The sequence below is a fragment of the Erpetoichthys calabaricus genome, chromosome 10, assembly GCF_900747795.2.
Source record: "Erpetoichthys calabaricus chromosome 10, fErpCal1.3, whole genome shotgun sequence".
NCBI classification, from domain to species: domain Eukaryota; kingdom Metazoa; phylum Chordata; class Cladistia; order Polypteriformes; family Polypteridae; genus Erpetoichthys; species Erpetoichthys calabaricus.
The window spans coordinates 159,920,041-159,941,490 of NC_041403.2; the positions used below are offsets into that span (position 1 = coordinate 159,920,041).

A 21,450-nucleotide genomic window follows, 5' to 3' on the forward strand; every position below is an offset into this window, starting at 1 on the left:
GCCATTCTCATATCCTACATTTTTTTTCCTTTCCAAGGATATCATCCAAATGATTTGAAGTCTAAAATAGACTCAATCTTTCACTTTTTTCTCTTCACTTTCCTTCTAAATATTTAATTAAACCCAAAAGTGCACAATAAATACACACTGGTGTAAATGGTAACAAGCAAAAAGGAGAAATGCTAGTTTCTTTTGTCATTTGCATCTTTTTGCTAATAAGGAGCCATTAATAACCAAGAAAACAGCTGTTTAAGACTAAAATAAGCAATAAGGGCTCAAAATTGTAACGACGAGACAACTAAAATGAAGCAGAAATGTTACAGAAGCAACTGGGCTGGAACAAAAACCTGCAGCCACTGCGGCCCTCCAGGAATGATTTTGCTCACCCCTGACCTATATGATCGGAAAAACCGCTCCAAAGAACATAAAACAGACTTACCACCTCCCTGAAGCCATCATATTTGTAAACATGACCAGCCTTGGTTTGTAGTCTGATCCCATAGCCGAGGGCTACTCTGCGCCAAAGGCATTCAGAAAGATCAGCCGACTGAATGTTGTCAACTTTGCCAGTCTTGTTGCTCTTAAACACAACAGCCTGCTTGCTGAGTCTCAAACGACCATCGTTCTGTAAATAAACAATCAGGGAAAGGCATTCATAAAAAGAAGAACATTCAGAAAAAGTACTTAAATGAAAGAGAATATTATATATATATATATATATATATATATATATATATATATATATATATACACACACACACACACACATATATATTATGTATATATATATCTGTATATAATCTACATCATTCTATCTATAGTATATCTTCATCTATACCTATCTATATATCTCAGCAAAAGCCTTCACATCCATTTTCTAAGCCATACATCAAAAGAACTACAGATTATCACCTGTATGATTTTAGGTAAGTAATATAATATATAATAATATAATGCTCACTATATAAGGGAATATCTTTTGAAGTATGACATTTATTTAATTTTTACATTTGCACTGTGGTTTCTTTAATTTTCTCCCATGTCACATAATTAAATTATCATACTGACCTAAATCCAATTTTTACTTACCCTTTGAGACACCAGACTTGAAATATTTTGTCATTTTATTTGAATTAAAAAGAAACAATTTATTTTGTTCCTTGCACTGAAGCGGTCCTTATTTACCATCAGAACTTACGTTACACTAGATGAGAGATGCATATTTTACAGCTTCCAAAATTTTTATTTCTTAATTTGGCTGAATATGAAGTGACTAACACAGACAACACACAAAAATTATTTACTTAATAATGCTAACACTAATCAATTTTGTTTAACTGTGAGCTATATAGTATGTCAGAAACTAAAACCTTCCATAGGAAATTCAAAATTTACCCTGCCTTTACAATGCCGCACCTTAAAAACAAAAGGTAACCAACTTCTAATTTAGGAGCAAAGGTCGATGCCTAGTAGGAGTAAAGACTATCTGAAGATTTTTTTCTTCTGCAAAACATTCCTACATCCTTATTCCATAGTCTATTCTGTTCACCCATTATTTATGCTTGCCCAGTTATACTACTGCCACTCATCTGGAAAAGTTAAATATCAAGTGTATCTCAAACTTTGTAGAAAAATAATGAAACAACCTTATTTTTTCTTCCAAGTTCACATCTCAGATGTGTGTGTAATTCGGAAAAAATATTTCTGACAAAATATTTCAGATTATGTTTTATATGCTCCTTGAGATAAAAACTCCAATCATTTTAGTTACAGCAAACTGAAAAGTCTGTATTTTATAAAGCATGTTTTTACAGAAAAAAAACACAAACATCCAAGAGCACCTTACAAGTACTGTTTCTTAGTAAGCTTCTTCATATACGTATCTAATACAGTATGTCCTATAGATGTTATAAATAACTTCAGTAAAATTAGGGAATTAGTCAAGGGTCTGGATAAATCTGCAAGAAACTCTATAATAAACTTTTTTTTGGAAGGCAATGTAGCATTCTGGTTAAAGATTTTGATTCAAAACCTGAGGCTGTGGGTTTAAATCTTGCTTTTGATATTGTGTAACCATGAGCAAGTAAATTCACCTGCCTGTGCTCGAACTGAAAAAAACTAAGGAAGTGTAACTAATTGTATCTCAAACGTTGTAAATCATTTTGGCTAAAGGTGTCAGCCAAATAATAATAATAATAATAATAAACAACACTGCTTGGTTAATTGTTCAGGGTCACACAATGAGTCCGGTTATAAAATCCAATTCTTTAGTCACTGCACCACACTTCCTACCAAAATGTGACAATATAGGGTGACTGGGGAGAGCAGTGTAGACATCCAGCAGTGTAGACATTAATTATTTGCATACACACGGCAGGTAGAAGGATATTGCTCTCTTTTTAAATACTCTTTTACAAAACACTTGAAGAAAATCAAGTAATGAGCGGTCTTAACTAAAGAACATAATACAATACTTACTAACGCTTTACATGCAAATAAAACATTTAAGGTGTACTCATAGGTTTACATCCGACTTAACCCCTGTGATGTGATCCGGTTTCATACTGAGACCATCTTAGGGTAAACATGCAATAATAAGAATAACATTCCTAGTTTTCTAATTGTGTTTGGTTAACACATCGTTTTAAACGTAAAAATAGTTATACCTGAACGTCAAAATAAGCAATTGCATTGATTTTTTTAAATGCTGCCGAAATAAATAATGTACTCTCTGGCAATTACATCTCCGTCGTTTCTGGGGGAAAATCTGACAGTTTTACCAACTTGCCAACACAGTTCTGATCTCCATGTGTATCTCACTCACTGCCTTCTACCATGTTAATTAAGCGCCCGATAAATCTCCAAATCTCAGCATAAGTGCTGTTTTCCCTTAATCATCTCCTGTCTTCTTACAATCCAACACTGTATCTCAAGCTGTAACAGATAACCTCATCACATCTTTTCCAATGTTACGACGATCTCCATCCAAACGGCCACTACCGCTGTATTAACACTGAGCCCCCTGAACTCTGCCTACAAAATGCTTCGTTACCGCAGCAACCCGCAAGTGACCCCACTGTAAACTCCCTCTACATCAGTACTCTCACGGGCCCCATCCACGTGCTTTCTATTTACGTCACATTAAACCAATAAACCTGTTTTTCCACGTAGAGCCATTCACACTGTAAAACACGGGCACTGTAACTGCGAGCCTGACAAAAAGTCGGCGATTCGGCCTCGAACAGCAGCAGTGCGGGGACTCACCCAGGAGCCTTTCACCTCTTGATAAATGTCGTTAAACTCCAATGTGTCCCCCATTTCTGGCTCACAAAGGCTGCCGGCGCAGAACACTTAGCACTTTGACTCTCTTTTTTAGTACTCTGTACTAATCCACAGCCGACTCTTCTTTTACAAACAAATAATAAACACAGCATGTATCACGCCGGAGAGCTGACACCTTTCCCGCGTGAGCGGCACGGAACCGGAAACCCACCGAGAAGTCAAACTGTGTGTTCGCCTGCAGCACGTGACAAAGCAGTCGGAAAGCGGGAAAATGAAAACTGCGGTGACGTATGCTGTGCACCTCCGTAGTGGGATCTTTATCGGAAATACCACATTTTAACTGTCCTCATTTTTAAGTGAACCCTTATCTATGAAATAATGTTTGTGTTCTAAATATTTTTCACAGTATGACGAATCGTGTTACTGTTATTACTTGATATAGGGAGTTTAGTTAATCAGCTCAAACCGCTGCACAGACTATTGATTATGTTTGTTCGAAGTGTAGTCGTTCGCATACTTTGGCTGCAGACTCCTCCTTAACTGCGCACCCCGATTTGAAAGTAGCGCTTGCGCAGATGGTTGAGAGCTGTATGGCTATGGATTGGTCCACACAGCACTTCTATGTAAATTTCATTTTAGCGATACAATTCAGGGAATCATTCAACGGAAGATTTTACAATACGTGTGAACACGTGGACCTATGGTCCTAAAATAAAACTTATTTTATTTTTTTAAGTTACTTCTTCATTTTCCTCTATTAATCATAAGGTATTTTATTACTTGCTGTGGCTCATTTAGAGTAAGGTCAACATGGGATTGTAGAGACTATGCAAGCTAAAGATGAAATAATCCATCCAAAGTTTGCCTGTGTGTCCCTTCGTTTCTTTCTCTGTCACTCCAAAATATGACACATCACAAACATTTTAGTAATACCATGCATTGCATTTGTCACTCCAACAGATGGTGCTTCACAAAAATGAACACTGCTTTTACAAATACCAAACCAAATGGCATATAACAGAGATACATGCATGGTATGGTGCACTGCAAATATTAACGCCAAGGTCTACGTTGATTACTTCGATTTCAACCTGTCTAAGACAGGTAGCTCATCTTAGTCATTTATATTGAAAAAAAGAAAAATACACAGAAAAAGCAAACAAGAAATAACAAATGAAATATATGTTCTCAAGTGTAGTCCACAAATATAATGATGACGTTGACTTTGAATTCTGAACAGAAACAAGACAAGCAAAATTATCATAAAGTATTTGCCTAAAAGGTAAACAATTCTTAAACTGAAAGAAACCAAAGCTGTAATCAAATTACCAATTCCAAGAATTGGTCTATCTATCTATCTATCTATCTATCTATCTATCTATCTATCTATCTATCTATCTATCTATCTATCTATCTATCTATCTATCTATCTATCTATCTATCTATCTATCTATCATTATATAGTGCCTTTCATCATCTATCTATCTATCTATCTATCTATCTATCTATCTATCTATCTATCTATCTATCTATCTATCTATCTATCATTATATAGTGCCTTTCACATCTATCTATCTATCTATCTATCTATCTATCTATCTATCTATCTATCTATCTATCTATCTATCTATCATTATATAGTGCCTTTAACACTATCTATCTATCTATCTATCTATCTATCTATCTATCTATCTATCTATCTATCTATCTATCTATCTATCTATCATTAAATAGTGCCTTTAACACTATCTATCTATCTATCTATCTATCTATCTATCTATCTATCTATCTATCTATCTATCTATCTATCTATCTATCTATCTATCTATCTATCATTAAATAGTGCCTTTAACACTATCTATCTATCTATCTATCTATCTATCTATCTATCTATCTATCTATCTATCTATCTATCTATCTATCATTAAATAGTGCCTTTAACACTATCTATCTATCTATCTATCTATCTATCTATCTATCTATCTATCTATCTATCTATCTATCTATCTATCTATCTATCTATCTATCTATCTATCTATCTATCTATCTATCTATCATTATATAGTGCCTTTAACACTATCTATCTATCTATCTATCTATCTATCTATCTATCTATCTATCTATCTATCTATCTATCTATCTATCTATCTATCTATCTATCTATCTATCTATCTGTTTTTTTAGGTTTAAGGCCTTGACCTTCCCTCCCACCTAGGAAAAATCACTACGGGTTTAACTAACGGGATAGGTAATCATGTGTTGAATTTTAACACTATTGCTGATCATCTTCTTCTTCGGCTGCTCCCATCAGGGTTGCCACAGTGGATCATCTTCTACTATTACTGATAATAAAGTTTAATTTTGAATATGATAGAGTTTACCGCCATACCTTTGTTATAGATGCAGCTACCTTCCAGAGAATTTCATGTTACAGTATCTAGGATGTAATACACACACACACACACACACACGCACACACACACACACACACACACACACACACGCACACACAATCCAGTGAGTTATAACTCCATGGGCACAACACCTTGTAAATTAAAGAAAAACGGCCAGAATTGGTCAAACTAATAGAGGAAGCTGCACACATTCAGAAATAACAGCTCTTTGCAACAGCAGTGTTGAGACGAATTAGGTTATGCTCCAGAAAATGATGTAGCCTACCTGGAGATGAATTTCTTGATCACAGTACATGTCAGTTATTTCTGAAAGCTAGAATTTGAAATTACAGTAGGCTATATGGCCATTACTGAAGAATTAAATAGAAATGACGATAACAATTTATCCGATTGCCAACGAAACATTCATTCTAGAAAGCGCGAAAGTAAGTGAACAATTGTTTAAATATTTCATTTTACCACAAGATGGCGCACGAGGATCAGGCACCCTCGCGGCCTACAGGTTCAATAAGCTTGTATTCACAAAACGTAATTTTTTCTGTCTCTTGGCCAAAAAAGGGTCGCCTGCTTGTGAATGCGAGTTTCGGGTATTTTTGTAGCTGCTACAGACAGAGTAGCCGTGACACCTTAATATTCTACTTCTAAAATTATCCAGAAAACAAGTTTACAGCATATAACCTATCATTTATTACATCAAAAAATGCTGTTTTAATAAGGAAATGTATTCTATAACTACTTTTTTCTTTTAAAAATAATAGAATGAAAAGCAAATGTTAAAATTACGTATCTAGGAAACGTTTTAGTATACTGTAAAACACAAAAGGAAGGGGATATTTGAATCGCTTAGTTGTTTAGAAGTACAAGTTCGAAAAGGAAGACAGTGAAAGTTAATGCTGACCGTTTTATAAGAAATATTTTCTGGGTGCCAATTAATGATGAGCGAACTCAGATAAATTCACCTCGCCTTAAGTAAAATATTATTTTGTTTTTCTTATTCTTTTGTTGAGCAGTCTGTATTAAAATTGATTAACGCATCAGAATTAAAAGCTTTTAAAAACAACTAAATATTGTTAGGTCAAAATTGAAATCTATTTTTTGTACACCACTCTATACTTTCATTTGTATTGAATGAGTATGAGTTGTGGAATCACAACGGCAAGTTTAGAACACATGAAGGGTGAGGAGCAAATGCGCTCTCTCTCGCCGCTATAAATGTAACGTTCTTTCTTAGCCAAATATGAAACTTACCTAAGTGTGTGTAAAGAATGCTGATGAGATATGAAACATAACCAGTAGTCAATGTGCATGCTGCCAATTGAATAGTGAATAAACTACTCTTTGAGGTTCATATATTTGTAAATCTAACTCTGAAGGAGTCACCAGCCATGAACCTCACTGTACGTCACTGGTTCCTACCCCTTATAGAGCCAGAGATATTAACTTTTTTTGGTCAACACCATAAAGGCTTCTGACCCACATATATTCTCAATAATTATTTTTTTCACTTTCTATTTATGCTGAGGTTTTGTAACTTTTGAAATTCAATATAAAAAATACATACTTAATTTCCTTATTTTCTAATAAGAGATTTCCTTATTTCCTATTTCTTATCACCTAATAAGAAGACGGAGGGTTGGTTTGGGAACATGTCCCTGAGGATTAAAAAAAAAAACAAAAAAAAAAAAATAGTTCTTTAATATAAGAAGAAGTTTTTTTTCTGTTGTTACACACATGCTTATAGGGACCACCTTCATGGCTCTAACAAGGCAAGCAATACCATTACAGGAAGACAGGGAGCACTGTTGCTAACAACATTTTCTTTCTCGCCACAGTTCCGAAAGAAGACAGTCAGAGGAGGCCTAAATACATCCCATAATCCTCCTGAGCTCCTCACCTACCAGGCTAAGGGTTATAAAAAGGGGCTGCCCGACATATGTCAGGGTCTTTTGTTTAAGACCAAACTGGGGAGAGTGAGGGTGCTGCTGAGACATACTTTATTGAGCAACCATAGTACTGTTAGCAGCAGTAGCCAGGTACTTTTTGTTTGTATCAGTTACATTTTGTTATTTAAACAGGGAGTATCGGCTTGGTCCCCCAACCTTTGAACTTGCGTGTGTCCCTCATTCTACACTCCACTTTTAAAAGGTTATATGCACACTTTCTTCTAGATTTCCATGTCAGCCAGCTGCTTCATTTCTGGCACTGATATCCTAATTGACAAGCTATGGCGTCTTTCACCCAATTGCTTCAAGAAGTGCCCAGATTTACGGTAAATGGCATCAAGTTGCGTTATTTATACATTGTGCCAAACGTCAGGAGCTAAAAAGGAGAAGGGCTTCAAACTATATGTTTCACGCTACATCCACAATTATGAAGGTAATATCCGGTCATATTAAAAACACGTGTCTACTACGAACTTAACATGGAACAAATATGTGATTACATTAAGCTTCTTTAACAAAACAAAAAAAAACAGAATATCAATAATTAGTCATTAATCTTTATTTCGACACAGGTGAAAATGTATGCAAGCTTAATACATAATAAAATGAGTCTACTGGATGTCTTACATTGTAAAAAAGAAAATGTCTCTGTTTAAGCCAGCAAAACAGTGAATGCCAAACTGCTGTTTCACTTTAAGGGTCTCAAATTGTGTCCTCAGCTGGAGGATATCCTCTCTGCGAGTCATGTTTTCATCAAGCACCAGGTCGAAAACTGTTTAATCTGTAGCGGAAGCATAGTCATAGTCCTAAAGGATTTATTATCCTCCTCATCACCGGGGGCCTCATGTATAAATGGTGCGTACGCACAAAAATGTTGCGTACGAACGTTTCCACGTTCAAATCACGATATATAAAACCTAAACTTGGTGTAAAGCAACGCACATTTCCACAGTAGCTCATACCCTGGCATACGTAAGTTCTCCGCTCGGTTTTGCAGACTGGCGGTACCCAGCGTCAAAGCAGTGCTACTGTTCCAGTGTGGTTTCCCTTTCTCTTTTAGATCCACATCCCTGACGCAGCTTTATAAATACTCTGAAATTAACCGCATATTGTTTATTAGTTTAATGCATCTGATTGTAATTAACTTGTAACAATATAATGGTCCACAGAATGGTCAAACTAAATAAATACTACAGTGGTGTGAAAAACTATTTGCCCCCTTCCTGATTTCTTATTCTTTTGCATGTTTGTCACACAAAATGTTTCTGATCATCAAACACATTTAACCATTAGTCAAATATAACACAAGTAAACACAAAATGCAGTTTGTAAATGGTGGTTTTAATTATTTAGGGAGAAAAAAAAATCCAAACCTACATGGCCCTGTGTGAAAAAGTAATTGCCCCCTGAACCTAATAACTGGTTGGGCCACCCTTAGCAGCAATAACTGCAATCAAGCGTTTGCGATAACTTGCAATGAGTCTTTTACAGCGCTCTGGAGGAATTTTGGCCCACTCATCTTTGCAAAATTGTTGTAATTCAGCTTTATTTGAGGGTTTTCTAGCATGAACCGCCTTTTTAAGGTCATGCCATAGCATCTCAATTGGATTCAGGTCAGGACTTTGACTAGGCCACTCCAAAGTCTTCATTTTGTTTTTCTTCAGCCATTCAGAGGTGGATTTGCTGGTGTGTTTTGGGTCATTGTCCTGTTGCAGCACCCAAGATCACTTCAGCTTGAGTTGACGAACAGATGGCCGGACATTCTCCTTCAGGATTTTTTGGTAGACAGTAGAATTCATGGTTCCATCTATCACAGCAAGCCTTCCAGGTCCTGAAGCAGCAAAACAACCCCAGACCATCACACTACCACCACCATATTTTACTGTTGGTATGATGTTCTTTTTCTGAAATGCTGTGTTCCTTTTACGCCAGATGTAACGGGACATTTGCCTTCCAAAAAGTTCAACTTTTGTCTCATCAGTCCACAAGGTATTTTCCCAAAAGTCCTGGCAATCATTGAGATGTTTCTTAGCAAAATTGAGACGAGCCCTAATGTTCTTTTTGCTTAACAGTGGTTTGCGTCTTGGACATCTGCCATGCAGGCCGTTTTTGGCCAGTCTCTTTCTTATGGTGGAGTCGTGAACACTGACCTTAATTGAGGCAAGTGAGGCCTGCAGTTCTTTAGACGTTGTCCTGGGATCTTTTGTGACCTCTCGGATGAGTCGTCTCAGCGCACTTGGGGTAATTTTGGTCAGCCGGCCACTCCTGGGAAGGTTCACCACTGTTCCATGTTTTTGCCATTTGTGGATAATGGCTCTCACTGTGGTTCGCTGGAGTCCCAAAGCTTTAGAAATGGCTTTATAACCTTTACCAGACTGATAGATCTCAATTACTTCTGTTCTCATTTGTTCCTGAATTTCTTTGGATCTTGGCATGATGTCTAGCTTTTGAGGTGCTTTTGGTCTACTTCTCTGTGTCAGGCAGCTCCTATTTAAGTGATTTCTTGATTGAAACAGGTGTGGCAGTAATCAGGCCTGGGGGTGGCTACGGAAATTGAACTCAGGTGTGATACGCCACAGTTAGGTTATTTTTTAACAAGGGGGCAATTACTTTTTCACACAGGGCCGGTTTGGATTTTTTTTCTCCCTAAATAATAAAAACCATCATTTAAAAACTGCATTTTGTGTTTACTTGTGTTATATTTGACTAATGGTTAAATGTGTTTGATGATCAGAAACATTTTGTGTGACAAACATGCAAAAGAATAAGAAATCAGGAAGGGGGCAAATAGTTTTTCACACCACTGTAAATACAGTACAGCTAAATACAATAGCTGCTTTAGCGTTGTTACTCTCACTGCACCTTCTTCTTCTTCTTTCAGCTGCTCCCGTTAGGGGTTGCCATCTTTTTCCATATTACTCTCACTGCACCACTCAGAGTATTTATATCACTGTATCTGAGTGGGGAATCACAGCTGCACAACAGCTGATTGGAAAGAGAATTATTGGTATGCGGCATCAAGCACACGCTGCCTCAGCCATGCTGTCTATTGAACTGCTCTCATACAGCAAACACTTCAGAGCCTTTCCTCATGGTTCAGAAATCGTTTCATCCCAAGAACTATAAACGCACTCAGTCAGTCCATCAATGCTCCTTGTAGAACTGTTTGTACTTATTAGTACAATCACCTCACTGTAAACTTGCAATACAGTTATAATATTGCACAACCTGAGCCACTTTATAAAGCACGTATTTACATATGATGACAATATCATTTTTAAAATGAAATGCAGCAAAATATGTTTATTATATTATACAGATAAAACTTTAACTTAATTTAAATAATCTATATTGTTAATAAATAAACATGTGAGGACACAGTGTCACAGCGCTAGCAAGGAGCTGGTGCTCCGTTCATGGATTGTTCCTGCCTCGCGCTGTATTCTTGCTGGGACTGGTGCTACACTGGATGGATAGAATAATTTAACATGTACTACGAAGATATTTCAATGTTCCTTAAAAGTTTTGAAGAACTGGCGTTCTGAGCTTACAGATGGCTTAACGTCTATTACAGAGCTGATTGTGTGGCGATTGGGTATTTGGAGAAAGAAAAGGAAGGGCAGGAATTGGGAGTTAGTACGATTGAGAGAGACAGTACTGCTAGAATAAATTATTTCATGGATGGTCGCACACGGCGCAGCAAGCATCCTGCGTGAGGCATGAACAATCACTGCGCCATCATGTTCCCATGTTTAATAACATGCTTTAACTACTATCATCATGAAAATGATATCACGTATACATCTCAGTATTTTAATTATTCAGAGAGCTATAATATCACGAATGTAATGGATTCTGTGTCCTGTCGGAGGAAGAGAAAGCTGGTTTAAGAAGCAGGTAGTGATTCACACACAGAGCACATAGAAGATCAAATACAAAACAAAGCATTTAATGTGCTTCTTTAGTTACGATGGGATTTGAGAAACTAGTAAATTAAATGATTTTAAGATGAAGTTTATAATATTCTACTTTAATGACAAAATAAACTACGTGATTAAAGTGGAAATTTAGAGATTAAAGTTGACATTTCGTGCTTTTTTCCAACTGTGTGCCTATTTTTTTTTTCTCTGTACCCTAATAAGCTTTCATATGACACTCAGACAGTGGGCTATGACTCGCCTTTTCAAAGTGACTTTGATATCTGACAACTTCTTTTTTATTTTGGGCACTGTGTGACTTTGTGAACTTGAGCTTTCGAGTTTCTCAGACTCTCTACGTCACTCGATCAACTTCTTTTTGTTGTTTATACCACTGTTTAAACCAACAAATAGTATGTGTTTCCTTGCCTCCACTTGGTATTCGCTGAAATTCTTCTATTTCCCCTCGTGCCATTGCCTTTTCACAGAACGCTGAGCTTAAGGGCTATTTATATTGATTTGCATATTCAAAGAGGCGGAATTCTGGGAAGAGTTGGGGCGGGACAGCAGGCGTGTGCATGTGCGTTACTTTTCATGCTGACTGGGATTTATGTAGCGGAAGAACATGGAAGTTAGCGTTCGCACAGATTTATGCATCTGGATTTTTTTGTGTGTACGAACATTTCCTCTTTTGTGCTTACGCCATGTTATAGTATGAGTTCTATGCACGGCGTTATTCCTGAGGCCCCTGGTGTGTCATCCTCCGTCAGTTGGTTCCTCCTCTCCCAAAACCCCCAGACTTGAAAGAGGAATTGAGAAATTGTTCCACTCAAACAGTGCAGAAACTGCTCTCTTCTTCAACAGTCGCCTCCCTGTCTCAGACCCTGACTCATGAAAATCCTCTTTTTTAAAATGCTTGGAATTAACCATAAAGCTCTCTCTCTGGAGAGCAATGATCCATTTAGATCCATCCGCATCAGAGGGAAATGTATGAAAACTCAGTACAGTAGAACCTCTGGTCACAAACATTTCCGAACACATACAAATCGGGTTACAATCCAAAAGTTCGCCAAACTTTGCATCTGTTCACGACCACACACTCTGGTGGCGAACAAAAACACTGGTGGCCAGTTTCCCTTCCGGTTCGTACGCGCCGATGATTTCCGCACGTGTTCAGTCTCTCCCTGTACATCGTTCTCGGTCAGACGCGTGTTCATTCGCTGTGAACTCTTTGTGCTCTATTTCGTGTGCTTTTGCATTAATTTTGCAATTAACCATGGCCTCTAAGCAAGTGAAGAGTGGTAGTGTTGGTGAGAAGAAAGGTTCAAAGAAAATTGAAATCCAATTAAAGAAAGAAATCTTTGAAAAGTATGAGTGTGGCGTTCATGTTACCGATCTTGCCGCCGAGTACAAAAAGTCGAAATCTACTAGAAATCTATTGATTTCTAAACCAAAATCTTCCTTCGCGGAGCCGGACTCCCCCTCAAAACTGTAACCTCCTCTCCACTCAATTTCTTCCTCACATCCTTCACTGCGGAACTCGACTCATGCAAGGTTAGTTTTCTTGGTTGTTTATGGTTGTTAGTCTTTGAATAAATTAAGGATTTTACAAACTTTAATTTTTCTCCCTGTGCTTAAAACTCATAAAAAAAGTGTTTATAGTGAGCGGCTTGTAAGGGTGTAACGCGAACTCTTGCAGTGTTAGTTTTCTCTGTTGTCCAAGGTTTTCTCAGTGTTATTTAATGTTTTTACATTTAGTTTACTATTACACTGTACATTCTATGGTATAATGAACTATTTTTGTACTTAATAATCTTAAAAAAATATATTTACATACAGTTTGTATTGGCTGGAACAGATTAATTGTATTTACATACAATCTTATGGGGAAATTACGTTCAGGTCGTGACCAAATTGGGTCACATCCAGAGTTTTGGAATGAATTACGGTCGTGATCAGAGGTACCACTGTACCTTGTTGTACTTACTGGACGCTCGACATAAAGGTACACAACAATGTTCAGCTGTAGTGCTAACTGTATTCTGAAACTTAAACTTCTTTTTCTCAGACATTCTCGCCACTAAGGAAAAATCACAACTGTAGTATGGACAACGGAAGAGACTGAGCTGGCTGAGATTTCACCGGAAGTGTGTCAGCATTACCATGCTCATATAGCCTATTAAGCATATCCCCACTGACCTTAGTAAACAGCCAGTCATGTGTGGTTGTGTTCCTCGTGGTTGCCTGGCCTCACATTCAGGACAGGCTCCAGCCTTCTGCCCTGTGGTTCTCAGATACATTGGTTTCCTGCCACCCAGACTTGGATTAGAGGTTAGTAAATTGGATTGGCATTGCTTTCTACACAACGGTCCACTGATATTAAACTATAAATTAGCCTTTTCCATGACCAATTTTAAAATTGCTTACAAAGTAATTAACAGATCTACACTACTGTGTAAATAGCCACTCTAGACAGCAAAAGAAATGAGTTAAATAAAACGAAACAGAACAATTTGCGGTTAAGGTGCTGGAAAAGTAAGGTCACTGTTTTTATCCTCCCTACTTATTCACTCTGATTCCCTTAAATTGACAGGGATCCAATTGCAGTAATATGGAAACAATTGTCTTCATGTTTTCATGCTTTTTTTTTTTCAAATTAAATGGAGGAGTTGGAAATCTCAAATCTGGAACAGACACAGAGGTAAGCAAGAAGGCTGCTTAAATAGCTTTTCCATTTTTAAACAAATTTACACACATTTTGCAGCTTTGGTGTACAGTATATTCTGGGGGGCTTGAGTTCAGGACTTTTTAAGTGAATGCCAGAATTTTACACATTATCCTGAGAAAGGACAGCAAGCCGTTGGAGATGGTGTTGCTGAGGAGTAAGGAGGTCACATAGTTTGATTCATTTCAGAACGCTGGCAGCAGCATTTAGAAGTTTGTATGTAGTTACCGTGAGAAAACCACAATATATCAAATTGTGATGACTGAAGCAGAGGTTGATTGTAATAACGGAAGAAATATTTTTACATCTGAGATGAAAATATAAAGTCACATACTGAAAATGTTAAATAGATACAGTATTTTGATAAAGTTTTAATGGTAGATGAGGCATGAGAGTCAAATTTTAAGCCATAATTAAAATTCCCTACAAGGCTGGCCAAGAAAAAGAATGGCGTAGTTGGAAGGATTGATTCAATTCAAGGTCACAGGGTGCTGGAGCCCATTCCTGCAGCATCAGGCACAAGTAATATACCCAGATTCACACACAGGTGGCAATTTGGAATTGCCAGTGAACCCAACCTGCCTCCCTTGGGGGTATAGGGGGAATACTGAAGTACCCTGAGGAAGAACCGTGCAAACACAATGGTCCTGCATGTGAGTCAAAACCAGACTCTGAATCCATGAGGTGGCAGCCTACTGGACTCTTGGGACATGAATTTGAGCCTGCATCTCACACATAATGTGGAAAGAAACCGTGGGAGCAAATTGAGTTAAATACATGGTCTCAAGTGACTAATCAGGCTGATAACTATGGAGGTACATCTACTTTACAGTGGGCTTGATCCATTTGAGCCGTGCTACACTAGCAAAGATGATGAACTATGTCCTACTCACCATCCATTGGTATTTTCATATCGGCTTTATCACACACATCATAACCCACCAGCCATGTCACTGGCCTTAACCCTTCTTCTTCTTGTTTTTTTCTTTTTTTCTTTATTCTTCTTCTTCTTCTTTTCCCACTTCTATGTGGGGTTGATATGCTTGATCAACCTTCTCCAAACAGTTTGCTTCACCAATCATCCTCTTTTCCTTCAAATTTTCTTTTACTTTATTCACCCACCTCCACTTTGGCCACTTTCACTACCTCTTCCACTAGGCTTCCATTCCCATCACTCTTTCGCCCACATATTCATGGTCTCTCCTATCACATGTCCATACTATTAGATGAAAATATCATAATGTTAAATTTTCATCACATTGAGGTGAACTTACATTATGTGATTTTGTCAAATGTTACAACATCAGGAGAACACATTTAACAACTCATTTGTACTGCTCAAGAATGATCGGCGGCCATCTGAACAATCTCACTTGTTTAGTGAACCCTCTGTTTGAGACTTTACAGTTTCATTGCAATTTGACATTGTCAAATATGTATTCAGAGGAGGAAGCAATGTTTTTCTTACAGAAATTTAGAGGTAAACCAAAAATAAGAAAAAAAAAGTTAAACATCATTTTTCCAGGTCTTTGTAGTTTCTGGTCAACATTCGTCAGTGTTTCTGTTTCAGACATCTGATCATGATATTTCTTGGAAGGAATTTCATGTACTGGATGGTTTTCTTGTAAGTTAGCAACTAACTTGGCATCCTTCTTGTGCTTTATTACTCACATCATAACCTACCAGCTATGCCACTGGCTTTAAACCTTCTTCTTCTTGTTCTTGTTCTTTATCTTCATTTCCCATTTCCATGTGGGGTCCAGTCCTGCATCTCCTCCTCTGTCAGACCCTTTCCCTCCAGATATTCTTTTACTTTACTCATCCACCTCCACTTTGGCCTCTCTTGCTTTCTCTTCCACCGGACTTCCATTCCCATTGCTATTATTGCCAACATATCAATTGTCTTTCCTCATCACATGGCCATACTACTAGTTGAAAATATCATAATGTCACATTTTCATCACATTAAGGTGAGTATTCATTATGTAAATTTCTTACAACATCAGGACAACACATTTAATGACTCCTTTCTACTGCTCAAGAATGACTGGAGGCCATTTGCATAATTTCAATTGTGGGTTGAAACTACTGGATGAGAGTTTACAGTACCAGTGCAATTTGACACTGTGAAGAATGGATTCAGGGGAGAAAGTAGTGTTTTTCTCCTGTAGCAATTTAGAGTGTACAGTAATCCCTCACTATATCGCGCTTCGACTTTCGCAGCTTCACTCTATCACGGATTTTATATGTAAGCATATCTAAATATATAACGTGGATTTTTCGCTGCTTCGTGGGTTTCTGCGGACAAAGGGTCTTTTTACTTCTGGTACATGCTTCCTCAGTTGGTTTGCCCAATTGATTTCATACAAGGGATGCTATTGGCGGATGGCTGAGAAGCTACCCAATCAGAGCACACAGTTAAGTTCCTGTGTGCTGATTGGCTCAGCGATGGTGTGCCGAATTCGATTCTGCTGCATTAACCAGGAAGTCTTGTCTCGCTCATTCAGCATCAACATGTTTCGCTGTGTAAAGAACTTTTGTGCTTTTTTGTGATTATCTTTGTGCATAGTCAAGCCCTTCATTATGGCTCCAAAACGATCTGCTCCTGCTATTGCTTCAGGGGCCCAAGCGCCAATGGAAGATGCTAACGATTGCCGAAAAGTTAAAAGGTTTGGATCTGTTGAAAGAAGGGAACAGCTACACCGCAGTAGGATGCCATTACGGCATCAATGAGTCCACGATTCTTTTTATTTAAAAAGGAGGAAAAGAATATAAGATCTACGGCCACAGTGACCTTTAACCAGGGCGCAAAATGAGTTGTAAGTGGACGTAATAAGGAGGTAAAGCTTATAGTAGTGTTGTAAGGGTTTATAAAGCCTTAAAATATACATAAATAATAAAATAAATATAAGTTCACTACTTCGCGGATTTTCACCTATCGCGGGGGGCTCTGGAACGTAACCCCCCGTGATAGGTGAGGGATGACTGCAATCAAAAAAAAAAAGAAAAGTCAAGCCTAACTATTCCAAGGATATTGTAGATTCTGGTCAATGTTCCTCAGGTGAGCATTCCTTGGTTGTAAGCTCTCATGCACACAGAACACCCCCATATGACTGTGACTTGGAGTTGTGGACTAGTTGGACTGAGTCGCTGGGGATATCAGACCACATCACTGGTGGTCACACGAGTGCTCTGTTAACTGCCTCTGATCATGCTATTTCTTGGAAGGAATATCACGGACTTGATGGTTTCTTTGCCACTAAGTAACTAATTTGTCATCCTTCTTATGCATCCAGAAGTGCTTCACAGCTATTCTTGTAAAACTATAAACATGGGGTTGTTTCCTAATTGGTCAATGGGTATTAAATGATAGATCACACCTGACAAACTCAAACTGACAGCGGTCAGATTTTACATGAAAAATCACGTGGAGTCGATACACCACTCTGATCAGGCCAAAGTGTGAGTAGCGACTTTACTCCTTTCCAAGGCTCCCTTGTGATTTTGTGCCAATTTGAAAAATAAAAACACTTGTGAGCTTGCAAGTAGGGATACAGTTTCACAGGACGTGTTTGCCTTTTCTCCTTGTTTCCCACAGTATTGACCACTATCTTCATTGACAGTAGAAAAACAAAATAAAATATTTGGGATTCGCAAGGGAAAGGCTAACAAATGTAAGGTTTTGTTTACTGGATAATAGCTTTCAGTTTCTGTTTGGTGCTTTGACAATTTGTTTCCTTGTGTTTCCCCGTTGAACTGACCCTTGTCCTACTTTTCCTATTGTTTTTGGCCTTTCATTTTCTGATCTGTATTGAATAAAAAGATAAGCCCTTTGGGAATTTGTCAGTATTTGTGTTGTATGGTTTTATTTAATTTTTCAAATTATACCTGTGGTTGTCATTGTTTATTTTGATTTCATTGATTGGTCATTTTTGTGAGCCATATTTGTTTTTGATGTTTTTATGTACAGTGTTTTACAAAATACATTACTAGACATGTGCACTTATCATGTCACCTCGATAAAAAGATAGTGAGTGATGAAGCTAAGCCACATGATTAGCACTAAGATTTTTCAGTAAAATGCAGCATTCCAAAAATGCATGAGATAATTTGTGTTTCACTTCCAGCAAAGTTTGTGCCATTTGCACAAGAAGAAATGCATTTATTTTCAATCTGGAAATGTTTTTCATGCACTAATTCCACATGCATCTCCCTGTCATTTAAAATTTAAATTAGGATTTCTTTTTAAAAAAAAAAAATCACTGGAAGTGTGAATATCCTCAGCTAGGATAAGGTGGTTGTTAGGTGAGAGGGGTGGAGGGGTAGGGGCAGTGGCATCTCTGAGAGCCAGTTTATACTTCACACTCAGAATGTGTATGTACGCGCATCACAGCTGCCATGCGTTCGCAGCATTGTTTTGATGCATCCTCTGAGCATATCATCTGAAATTAACGCAACATGCATTGCAGTACCAGCAAAAATATGGGTGATGCGTGTGTGTTCAAGTTTTGGTACGTGACATCAGCATCGTTTTTCACTATCAACATGTGATGGTAAGGTGCAATGCAGCGCCTTAAAAGGATCAATCTGCGTTCTTAGATGTTTGATGAATGGTGAAGCAAATCATCAGACTTAAATGCTGACATGTGAATGTATTTATGGTGTTTTTTCATCCATTTCTCACATAGGCAATACAAGCATCGCATATTCCCCATCGTAATGTCACCGATACGTTTAAAGGTCTTACAGTTGGTATAGAAAAGAATCACACCCTTTCGAAATATTCCCATTTTTTTTTTGCTTTACAGCCTTAAATGAAAACACACACAAAAAATATTTCTTCTCAGCTTTACTTACTCAATGCAACGTATAACATCCAAGTGAAAGATATCACAGCTACAGTTGGCAAAAAAAGCAATGGAAGCACCTATTTTCTGTTGTGTGCCCATGGCTACCCACACTGGGTGTCTTTTCTGCTCTGCAGAGAGAAAAATAGATGATACTATCAGCAACAGCACCTCCTTTTGTCCCAGAGTGGTATTGCACACCTTAGCTGAGTCCGGAAGGTGATCTGCAGATGCCCATGCATGACAACAGACATGGTGGGTGTTAGTGATAATGAGCCAAGCTGAACAGAAATGCAGTGCCTAATTAATAGAGAGAGCTGGGATAACAAGGTCTATCTATGGCAGGTTGAACTGGAGATGGATGCTTGTTCTTTCAGAATACGTGGGGTACAATAAGGACAGTGTGACAGGTCAGAGGTTACAGATAATAGTTATATAGCTGGTTTCCACATTCATCTAACATTAAGAAGTGAACCTAAGAGACAATATAGGCTGTGACTGTAGTTGGCACTATACCAACTCTCAACCCGGTACAATCAGACACGGGAGGCACATTGCTAAATACACAAGTGCTTTTTATTTTTCTTCACTTGTTGAGAACGTCCTCCCTGTTCCCACAAGTGCACAACACACAGTCCCAAAGCACAATACTTTCCTCTTCTCTCTATCTCCACCACTCCTCTCCAGCAAGCTTCATCCAGTACCACCTCGACTCTGGCTTCCTGAGTGGTGGCTGCTGGCTCCTTTTATAGCCCACTCGGAAGTGTTCCAGATGTTTGATGACCTATTTCCGACTGCACTTCCGGATGTGGCGGAAGAACCACACACACGGGCTCAGGAACAGCTGCAACACCCCCTGGCACCCCCCTGGCACTCCCCCCCCCCCCCCGATCCCAAAACGGTTGTAGGGAACTCCATCTCCCATGGAGCCCTGCGGGATTCCGAGGCACCACTGCCACCCATGGGGGCTGTCATCTAGCATCCCAGTGGAGGTACTGTTCTGCCCATGCTTGCTCCCCCAGTCCCCTCAGTGAAGAGGCGTCCCGGCCAGACTAGGACCCCGAACATCCGTGACAAGGCTTCTTTCGTCATAAGGGCATATCACAGATGATCTGATTACATGATAAAACATCAGCCACGATTCTTCTGCCCATTAGGTCAAATCATCATAATTTACCTCGCTGATCATAAGGTCATCCCTGATCCATCACACTACTAGTCCATTAAAGCACAAACTCTGCCCTTGATGTAAAAAGTTTCACAAAAGAACTTCATTATTTTAATTCAATATATGATAGAGGGATTAAGAGCTCATCTAGAAAGGTAAAGAATACTCTTGGACCAGGATTAAAAGAATTTACTCAGACATAATTTCAGCATACTTGTTTTTACATTTCTACTTTTTTTGAAGGAGCGTTTTTTTTTTTCATCCCATTGAAGGCAGGCAGCCTTTGATGACTGCAGCTTTGTTAATACTGTATTTTATAACCAGTCTTTCAGAGTCTCATTTCACTCCCACACTGAAGTGTTTTGTAATAATTAAGTACTTATGTCTCACTCATATTGCACACAATATAGGCTTAAATTCTTTTAAGTAGCATACCTTACAAAGAGGGTATTCACTGAAAATGCGCCGCTGTAACTGGACGAACGTTTGTAGCGGCGAAGGCGTGGCTACAAATCTCCAGGGGTGGGCGGAGTGTAGGGAGAAGGGGGTGGCGGCTTTTGGGGGGAGGGGTGTGTAAACTATCTATCGTTCCTTTTCTGAATATGTCAGTGATTAAAACACATACACACACACTCTTTTCATAACCACTGCAATCTCAAACAAAGCGATTCGGAGCAACCTGCAAACTTAAGATTAGTTTGATCCTTCAGCAAACAGAAGCGATTCACAATAAATGAATTCAATAAAAAAAACATACACTGTGAAAAACACTGAAGTGTTCAAGAAAGCAAATTTGTGTTAGTTTTACCAAACCATTACATTTCTGACAGTTGGTTTAAATGAGTTGATTTCTGTAAGAGCATCCTGGGTGGTGACATTTCCAAAGAAATAATCTGAAACTGTAATGCTTCCAGAAATCTACCAAGAATATTTGAATTCTGTATTCTCCCCCAAAAAACCCTACAGGTTTTCCATATCTTTATTTTTCTAACTAGCTGTCAACAGGTTTTAACATACAGTATATAAGATGCCGTTGCTTTTTTGGGGTATAAGTGGCAATTTAGGCTCATCTCCACACGAAAGCCATTCCATGGTGTTAAAAAGGTGGATGATGTCATCACAGGTGGTAGACACACCTTGTGTGGGGTGTATGT

General features: G+C 38.3%; 1 protein-coding gene across 1 annotated transcript in view; it reads right to left on the minus strand.

The window, feature by feature from the left end:
* Positions 1–3,483, minus strand: part of LOC114659666 (FACT complex subunit SSRP1-like) — a 67,581-nt gene extending 64,098 nt beyond the window's left edge. Inside the window, exons 1-2 of the mRNA XM_028812267.2 lie at positions 3,265–3,483; positions 440–625 (exon numbers count right to left, since the gene is read on the minus strand). Of these exons, the coding sequence (XP_028668100.1) occupies positions 440–625; positions 3,265–3,318 (240 nt within the window). The 5' untranslated portion in view covers positions 3,319–3,483. The remainder of the gene's footprint in view (positions 1–439; positions 626–3,264) is intronic.
* Between the last annotated feature and the right edge of the window lie 17,967 nt (positions 3,484–21,450).